General features: G+C 57.2%; 1 protein-coding gene across 1 annotated transcript in view; it reads right to left on the bottom strand.

Annotated features, from left to right (window-relative positions):
• Nucleotides 1–2,971: 2,971 nt before the first annotated feature.
• The window catches only part of PLEKHH3 (pleckstrin homology, MyTH4 and FERM domain containing H3), a 9,906-nt gene continuing 3,542 nt past the window's right edge, over nucleotides 2,972–9,335 (bottom strand). The window contains exons 2-8 of the mRNA XM_015426600.1: nucleotides 6,752–6,840; nucleotides 5,659–5,853; nucleotides 5,335–5,492; nucleotides 4,440–4,563; nucleotides 4,010–4,307; nucleotides 3,349–3,556; nucleotides 2,972–3,053 (exon numbers count right to left, since the gene is read on the bottom strand). Coding sequence (XP_015282086.1) covers nucleotides 3,048–3,053; nucleotides 3,349–3,556; nucleotides 4,010–4,307; nucleotides 4,440–4,563; nucleotides 5,335–5,492; nucleotides 5,659–5,853; nucleotides 6,752–6,818 — 1,056 coding nt within the window. The 5' untranslated portion in view covers nucleotides 6,819–6,840 and the 3' untranslated portion in view covers nucleotides 2,972–3,047. The remainder of the gene's footprint in view (nucleotides 3,054–3,348; nucleotides 3,557–4,009; nucleotides 4,308–4,439; nucleotides 4,564–5,334; nucleotides 5,493–5,658; nucleotides 5,854–6,751; nucleotides 6,841–9,335) is intronic.

The raw sequence follows: 9,335 nt of genomic DNA, 5'->3' as shown, positions 1-9,335 counted from the left end.
GTGAAGATCTGGGTCTTTAAAAATTTCAGCTTTCACAGAGGGAGGGGGGGGAAGTTTAGCTGTTAAGGTGGAGGCCAGTGTGGATGCTGCAGGGTGAGACTGTAGAAGTGGTCAGCGGGACTGTCAAACGTCCTGGGGCTCGCAGACGCAATCTCCACCTACATGGGGGATGCCAGTGGTCTTGGGTAATCAGATTCACGCAAGTTCCTGCTGGCTCTGGGGGCCCAGATCATCTAAGGGTGAAGAACGGCTACCAACGGCCCAAGGTCACTTTTCCAGAGGCAAATGTGCACCCTTTTATGGCACCCTCAGACGCTCTGTGGCAAACCTGGACATGTGGATAGCAAAACTCCTTCCACATTGAAAAAGCCTGTCCAGCCCTCTTTGTAGGTAGAACCATGAATACTTGTTGGGCCAAAGGCACCCAATTTTTCACTTTCACTGTGCCCGAAACTTGAAGAGGGGCATGCTTCTACACAAACCGCGGGCTGCTTTTTTTTTTGGCCTTTATTCCCCCAAGAGGTCCCTGCCCCTGCCATGAGAGGTCCGTTTCCGGCTGTGGGTACTTGGGAGGCCTCCCTGCTGCTGTTCCTCTCCTGCCTGCCTGGCAGGCAGGTTCCCGTCTCTACAAAAGGAAACCCCGTCAGTAGAAACTAGGGTGGGAGTAATGATCTCATGTAGTTGTTAAAATGTGCCCAATTTCCATAACGTCATTAAAATCAGACTGAGATTGTTTGTGTTGGTTTTTCTTGCATACCAAAATAGGGTGTCCCGCTCTACCCCCTGAGAGCCTGGACCACACGCTGGATTCCCACGAGACCCCGCTGACCTCCTGTCCTCCTACCTGTGGGGAGGGGGTGTGTGTGCAGGAGGAGCTCCTGATCGCCCAGACTCAGGTGCAGCAGGGCTCCATCGCAGCCGTAGCTGAAAGCATCCAGTGGGCAGCAGAGGAAGACTGTCTTGGGGCTGAGGGTGAGCCACGGTGGCCGGCCGGCCGGCCTGGCCCTGGGGAGGGAGACAGACAGGGGATGCGGATCTTGCCACACCAAGATCAGGCTGCAGAACACCAGCAGCGAGACCTGCAGGTCCCTTTTCCCAAGTGGTGGGTGGACATTCCTTCCCCCCCCCCACCGTCACACAAAACTCCCCCAACACCCTCTCTTGTGCAGTTTTCCATTCACAGTCACTTTCCTGAATGCCCCCCCCCTCACAGCTGAAAGTTATGCCTGAAGTGTGAAAATGCAGGTGCAAGAACTCACCCGACAAGCGGCTACATCAAAGAGTGGCACCAAGCCTGACCCCTCCCCCACCGGGTCGACATAGGCAGCCCTGGGCTCCAGCCAGCCCCCCCCCCCGCCTTCCCACTGCAATGACCCCTCCCACTTGCACCCCTGCAGATGTTGCTTTTGCTGGGGGGGCAGGGGAAGCCTTGGGGCAGGAGTGCAGCCGGCCCAGCAACAGGAAGGCGTGCGGGCAGAGAAGCTGCCGTTCCGGCTCTGCAAGCCTGCCTGCGGTCACAGGGCTGTTCCTCAGAGAAGGGGGCACAGAAAACGGAGGGGAGAGGGCATTCGGAAGGGCCCTTCCCTTACCTGCTCAAACAGCAGTGCGCCCGCGTGGCTGTTGTGGAAGGTGCGGTCTCCGTCCAGGCACCCATAATGCTTGACGCAGAGTCTGCAAGGGGGCTTCCCCAGCCGAGCTAGGGCAGACAGGCAGCCCACCAGTGCAGGGATGCCCACCCCCAGTCCAGCCCACTCCTCCTGGCGTCCTTTCCCCCTTCCCTGGAGTCGATGGGTGTGTTCGGCCTCCTTTTGACTCCCCAGCTTAAGCTGAGCACAAGATCAAGACCCTTCTGGTTCACGGTGGCGGCGGAGGCCAGAATAGGGACCTGCTATTGTCTGAAGTGGGATTCTCCTAAATAGGGAAGCGGCTCAAAAATTGGGGAGAGTCTCATGTAGCATTAGTCTCCACTCCGCCAGGCCCAGTGAAGTTCTTCGTGCTTTCCCCTCTGCGTTGCAAAACGAAACACCTGGACTTCTAAGTTTTCACCAAAAGCCAAGCAAGTATTCCACGATACCTGCCAGAGGCTAGAGCCTCTCAGCCTGGGGGGATTCAGATGACTGAAGGGATACTCCACGGGGGGTGGGGGGTGGGTGTCTACAGTCTGTGGTCTCCACGCCTCTGTCCTATGGGTCTCTCTGGAAGCGGTTCTCCAGGGGCACATAACTGCACCGCTTCCGCCAGATTCCAGCATCTCTGCCTTCCTTTCCTATGTTCTTTACTTTCACATCTATGCAATTGCTTCATCAAGGTGCACTGACAGGGCCTGTCCCGTCAAGGGTAAAGTGTTCTGTTCCCCGCTTCGCGTGATCTTTTCTGGGGAAGCCTTTCTCCCGGGAGGAGTCAGAAGCCGGCCCTGTCGCTCCTTCAGCGGGAGCCGTGGTCCCAGTTGCGGAGGCCGCCCTCTCCCTGTCGGGACAAACACGGAGTCACAGAAAGCAGCAGTTCTGCTCCTGGTGCCGGCCGACACGCCTCCATCCCTAGTATGCAGCCAAAGTCACACACGGGCTTTCGTCACCCACGTCTCACATTTTCAAAAACAGGCGTGCCCCTCGTGTGCTTCCTTGCACACAGCATTCGGCTTCCGCTAGCCGCAAGGGGAGGGGGGCACAGACCTTCGTACTGACAGCCCCCACCGCTGCAGTCACCCGCTCACGGCCCCCTCGAGCTCTGAAACTGCCACCACCATTTGCACGTTTGCAGGACCGCCTCTGCGGCGGCCACAGAGACATGGGACTTGCCGGGGTGTGTCCGTCCCGGCTCCTGGGCCCCTCCTCCCCTTTCAGTTGCAGCAAAGGCCCCCACTGACGTTTCAAACCTGCTGAGGGCGTCTGCCGCCAGGGCATCCTCTGCAGGGGGGGGGTAGTCATACAGGGCAAACAGGTTGGGGCTGCATACCGGGCCCAGGTGTGACGTCAGCTCCCGGGAGGAGGAGGAGGAGACAGAGCGAGTGACAGGAGGGGGCCCAGCCACGCCCAGCAGGAGGGCCGTCAGCGCTGCAAAGGGGGGACACAGACAGGGTCAAAACGTGCTCAGGGATGGGCAGGGGTGGGGGTGCGGCTTCCACGGCAGGGGGCTCTGCTGGCACTACGGAGTAGGAATGGAAGAGGGAAGCCCCACCTCTGCTGTCCTGACCCACAACTCAGTGGCACCCGTGAGGGAGGCCTGTGATGCACAGGGGGGGGGGGTTCTCAGCTCTCCTGAGGAAGACTTCCCCTCCCTCCCCACCCCTTTCTGCAACCCATCAGGCTCCCGGGGCCCATGGATAAAAACCCCCTGACATCTGCTCACCTCCTGCGCTGTGGTGTGGGAAGCGATGGTCACATGGCAGGGGGCCGTGCCACGGCGCGGCATGGGGCGTGCCACTTCTTGGTGTCCCATCAGCCCTTCGATCTCCTCCAGCGATGGCACACACTCCCGCCCTTGAGTCTTGCGCAGAGCCTCCTTGATAAAACGTCCGTATTGGGCCATCTCTGAGCCTGGGAACCGGCTCTCTGTCCTGCCGGGGATGAGGAAGACTGGCTTCAGGCGCACAACGGCGGCTGCCGCGATCCCACTCGCAAGAGCCCGGCCCAGCGCCCCACCCCAAGGAAGACTCCTCCTTAGGAAACCCCCAAGAGCAGGCCGGGTCACCCGGCAACGTTCCCTCTAAGCTGCGGAGTCCTGTGAGCAAAAATTCTACTTTATGAGCTACTGGCATTAAAGGTGTGAGCGAGCCATTTGGCTCAGGCATAAATTAGTTTGCTCAGGAGCCCTCCTTCCTGAGCTAAGACAAAAAATGTGTGAGCCGGAGATTAAAAAACTGAGCTGGCTCACACTAACTCAGCTTAGAGGTAACACTGGTCACCCTGCCTCTGGCGCCTCCAAAGAAGAACGGGAGTGCCCCTCTCCCTCCTGGCAGCAGGGATCCTCCTCCCTCGGGTCTCGGCCTTCCCTCCCTCCCCCTCCTCACCGCTGGAGGTGCCGCTGCAGGTAGCCCTGGACGGGCGGGGAGGGCTGGAAGGTGCCGCTCATGCAAGCCAGCAGCTGCCAGTAGCGCAGGTCAGGCGGGGTCCCCGGCGCAGGCGGCTGGGTGGTCTGCTTCACCAGCTGGCAGTAGATCTCGTCCACCAAGGGAGGGAGGTCAAGGCAGGTCTGCAGCACCCCCTGTGCGAGGAGGGCCGGCTCCCGCACCCCCTCCAGCTGCTGCAGCGAATGGAACAGCTTCACTGCTTCATCGCGAAGGGCTGCGTAACCGCGGCTGCTGGCCTCTGCAGAACCCGGGGGGGGGGAGGGAGGAAAGGAGCCATTGGCCAAGGTTCCAGGCTGCCCCTCGGCCCGGCCCCGTGCCCCCCCCCTCCAGCCCCATAAGCGGAGCGTGGACACCAGGCCCAGCCATTCACCTGCCCCTTCGCCAGCTCCGTAAGGGAACGGCAGCAGGGGCGCGTAGATGGGGCCGGCGGTGTAGCGGAGGATGGGGTTGTTCCGATAAATCTGATCCAGGACGTCTGGGCGACCGTGGTTCTCCTGGGAGAGGAAAAACAGGGATCAAGAGGTGCTCCCTTCCGCTCCTTCGCTTCTCAGAGATCCAGTCCGGCAGCCGAGCCCGCCTCTCCCTCCAGGAAAGTCCCCCATCGCCTTGTTGGTTCTCGTTGCTTCCAGAAATGATGGACCAAGTTTGGGGGGGGGCCTTCAGAAGGCAGGCACAGCCGCCCCTGACTTGCTGCTGACGGGACCACTTCATTGAAAGCTTTGGCCACCACCCAGAGGGGATACCGGTGGGGCTCTCCAAGCCTGCCGACGTGACTTAGTTCACCTGCAGTTCTTTTCAAGTCAATGGCCCCCCCTTCCTCACGCAGCTCTCTCGTCATTCAGGTCTGAATCTTAACAGTGACACAATCCATCTAAGTCACAAGGAGAGCCGCAAGGTGAAAAGGCACACCTGGAATCAGAGCCAACGGCATCATCTCGTGTCTTCCTAAGCCCCTTTCTCCCTTCTGATGTGCGTCAGCCGTTTCCCAAAGACGGCCTGGCCCCGAAAGGCAGAAGTCCTGAATGCCGGAAGGGCGTGCAGAGCGCTCCCCCCCCGTTCTTAAGGGGGCATCCACGGCCTGCACCAGCCCAGCTGGGATGCGAGCAGGGGGCTTCCAGGGAGGGGCTGGGCTGGGGGGGCCTTCCTCCCCCCCCAAGGGTGACCATTGACTGCATTACACCGTTTTGCAAAGCCTTGCCATCTGTTTCTTTTCTCACCACCTGAAGGACCATCCCCCCCCCCCCACACACACACAGAGCCCTCACCTCCAGGTCTGACATGAAGAGCTGCGTGGGGGTCTGCACAGGGGCCTGGCTGACAATGACCTTCTGCAGGGCGCACACCCAATGGACGGCCTCGTTCAAGTGCTCTGTGTACAGCCGGTAGCAGTGCTTCCTGCCAAAAACGGTCACTGCCCAGTACCCTGCGGGAGAGGGGCATGCAAGTATTTGGGAGGAGGCAGGAGAGGCAGCCGCCTTGGACTCCCACTGAACCCGGCCCCACAGTCCTGGCAGCCGGGAGGGGGGGGTACAGGCTGCCAAGGGTCCCTCCTGCGCGGCCCTCCCTCCACGAAGCACCCCCCCCCTTACCCGTCTCCTTGTAGGTCTGCTTGTCAGGCCACAGCACAGAGCAGAGGCTGGTCAGGACCAGGGAGGCCAGGCGCTGGGCCCCCACCTCGCACCCACTGTAGCAGTCCAGGGACTCCTGGGTCAGCACGAACCAGTACTTGCGGGGACGCCACCAAGGGGCCTTTCGACCCCCCCGCACCTCCCTCTGCAGCCAGCCTAGGAGAGGGACAGAAGGTGGTGAAGCGGGACCCGACTCCCACACTCTCGCAGCCTTAAGGACTAGGTATTTAGTTATTTATTTAGATTTCTATCCCGCCCTCCCCGGAGGCTCAGGGCGGCTAACAGGGGCATAACGCCAGATATAATAACAATAAAACAGTAAAAAATTCTGACTAAAATTACAAAATAAGCAATTAAATAGTTAACAAAAGTCCTTAAAACACTTTCCGGTGCTCTCTACTCATATCCAAATTCTTACAATCAAGATGGTATTCTCCATAATATAGTTGCCTAACCGTACCCCACTCCCTCCAATGGAGCCCGCACTAGTGATGACAGTGTGTGGGAATTATAGGGCGTTGGTGGAACAGTGGTGGCGGCGGCTCCTATTCAAAAGCCTGGCGGAAGAGCTCCGTCTTGCAGCCCCTGCCGAACTGTATGAGGTCCCGCAGGGCCCAGGTCTCCTCTGGGAGCTCATTCCACCAGATAGGAGCCGCTACCGAAAACGCCCTAGCCCTGGTCATCACGAATTTGATAGTCTTGGGTACCTGAACTTTTCTCCAAGAAAAACAGGGGATTACGCACTAGAAACAACATTCCAGCACATGACTCAAGAGGTTGTGTCCTGGTTTCTAAAGGAAACAAAGCATGTGACCAGCTGGCCAGCGTCTTACACAAGCCTTGAGGAACGCACCAAAGCTGCCTCTTCCGGAAACTGTACAACCTGTGATCAGGACGGTGCGCCTGCCTCAAAGGTGCGGGGGGGGGGGAAATCCCTGAAAAGTCCCAGGCAGCATCAGATGGGCGGACAGAGGCCTCCAGCTCTCACTTTCAGAGGGAGGGGGGGGGATTCCTGGCTCTAACCGGGGGGGGGGCACAGTGCACAGGGGCCCACCTCTCATAATGGGATCTGGGTCCTCTTGCACTTGCCGGCATTTCTTCTCTGGGATAAGGCTGCACATTTCTTCGGCCACGGCCAGGGACCTGAAGGCAACAGAATACTTGAGGGCTTTCTTTCTTTGCATCCCTCCAAAAAGCCAGTCAAGGTGGCCTACTGTTGGGATTCTGAGATTCAAGATCGACGGTTGTTTTGCAAACACAAGAGTCACATTAGTGAACAGAAAAATATCTTTACTACAAAACAAAACAAAGCATGGGTAAGGTACTTTGGATAAAAAGAAATAAAACAAAAGGTTACATACTTGCAGTTACTTTCAGCACTACATACTAACACCTACATCTTTCTACAGGAGAGAGCTTCCTGTGTGCTTCACACAAAGGGCCACAAACCTTGTGAATACATTAATGCTAGCTCAAAGCATTTCCACAAACAAGTTGTTAGTTGACCAATACAAAGGTTACAGGTCACTTCATTAGGCTAAGCAACTCCCTCAAACTTTCCCGCTGTAGAATACATTATGTAACGTAACATCCTTTTTCCTAACAAACAACACTTAACTCTGTAATGACTGAAGTGTAAGCAACTTGAAACTCCAACACCTACAGACTGTAAAAGACTAACATGAAATCATCATAGAACAAACTAGACATCTTAGGTAAACAAACACACCTTGTGCCCCCTTCCCACTGCCCAAACGTCTCTGGGGAGGGGGTATTTCGTGATCAAGTTGCCACCACAAAAGAAGTCCTGTCTCATGCGCTCACCTAACTTATTTCAGACCCAGTGAGTAGGCTACCCGAGGATAACTGCGGTCATTGGGCAGGTTCCTGAGAATGCTCTGGTCAAAGAAAAGACCATGTAGGCCTTCAAGGGTCCTAGTCAGCACTCTGAACTGAGCCCAGAAGCAAGTAAGTAAACACAACTGCTTTAGAACAAAGATGAAAGATGGGCTGTCATTTTTACTAGGCAATAATACAGTCTTCAATCAATCCTAAAAGAAATCAACCCTGACTGTTCCCTGGAAGGCCAGATAATGAAACTGAAGCTCAAATACTTTGGCCACCCAATGAGAAGAAGGGAGCACTCGCTGGAGAAGAAGACCCTGATGCTGGGAAAGACTGAAGGTCAAAGAAGACGGGGACGGCAAAGGATGAGATGGTCAGACAGTGTCATCGATGCAACGAACATGAAATTGAGCCAACTTCAGAGGACGGCGGAAGACAGGAGGGCCTGGCGGGATCTGGCCCATGGGGTCGCGAAGAGTCGGACTCGACTGTGCGACTGAACAGCAACAGCAATACAGTCTTCAAAGGCAGCATGCATAGCGCAGTAGTCTAGCTTAATCTCTTTTTGACTTGCAGTGCCAATATTTCCACATTCCTTCTAGAGAATGATCCGCAGTAGCTCAGGAACCATATGTGGGTCTCTGACAGAGTACCTGTGGCTCACCCTTCCCGTGTTCCAGAAAAAGAGACAAGGCCACTGTCAGGTAGCACTTGGAGTGGTGGGGGAGGCTCTCCTTAAAACGGTCCCTGCCAGAGGGACTGGGGGACAAGCAAGCCGTGAGCCAGGCTGAGCTGCAGGCCTTGTGCCAGGGACGGAAGTCAAGGGCCTGTCCTCCCCTCGGCAGGCTTCACGTTCTCATCCCAGCATCAGGGCAGCTGCTGGGAGGAGAGCAAGCTAACTGCGGGGGGGGGGGGGGGAGTAAAACCACCCCCACCCCACCCCCCAGCCATCCACAAGAAGAACAAGCTGGCCACAGCCTTTTTTCTCACTCTCCTGTCTGACCAGCTGTGAGGAGAGACCAGGGAGGCAGAGAAGGGAGGGCTTCCCCTCATCCCAGATGCGGGAGGGCTGGCTTCGCTTCCACAGTGGCGGGGAGAGAGAACCTTTAAAAGGGTCCCACTGGACAATTAACACGAACCACGGTCTCCTACTGTACTCTGTGTGGGTGCCTGCTTGGTGGGGTGGGGTGGGCACACCGGGGCCTGGCCAGAGGCGTGAGCATCACTGTGTGAGAGTTCCCACGATGCCCAGCTGAAGAAACCAGGACTGCTCCTCTCCCTCCCCGACTTGAACCCCTTCCAGCCCTCCCCCCCTCCTCCCTCTTGGAGGAAACGCACACAGGGGCCTTCACCCCCTTCCCTCCAGGGGGGTGGGGGTGGGAACTTGCCTCACTGTCCTCGGGCTGCTAAAAATGCTGCTTATATGGAAAAGCTGCCAAGAATTTGGGGAATGGCTAGAGCTGCGAAATGGTGGGAGGATGTTGGCCGGACCGTCCAAGAGAAAAGTCTGGGTGCTCCGTCTGTCTGTTTGTTTTGAGGAGGGAGAAAAGAAACCTGAGGGTTCCTTCCTTCTTCCAGGCCCCCTTGGAGCTCCTATGACGGAGTCCAGACCCACAGATCCTCACTTCCTGAGGTTTTTCTGTGGGAAAACGCAAGGCACATAACCCCCTTGCTCCTTCACAGCACCCCACCCCCCGGATCCTCAGCTTCCAACCAGTTTAAGTGGAGAAATGTGGGAGCCAAGCAGACCCAGGCCTAGACCGGGCACCCTCTGGTTTTGAAGTGTCCCCCCC

This window comes from Gekko japonicus, unplaced genomic scaffold (genome assembly GCF_001447785.1).
Source record: "Gekko japonicus isolate JY-2015 unplaced genomic scaffold, Gekko_japonicus_V1.1 scaffold1636, whole genome shotgun sequence".
NCBI lineage: Eukaryota > Metazoa > Chordata > Lepidosauria > Squamata > Gekkonidae > Gekko > Gekko japonicus.
The sequence above is the reverse complement of the archived record's forward strand: the minus strand, read 5'-3'. Positions and strand labels throughout refer to the sequence as shown.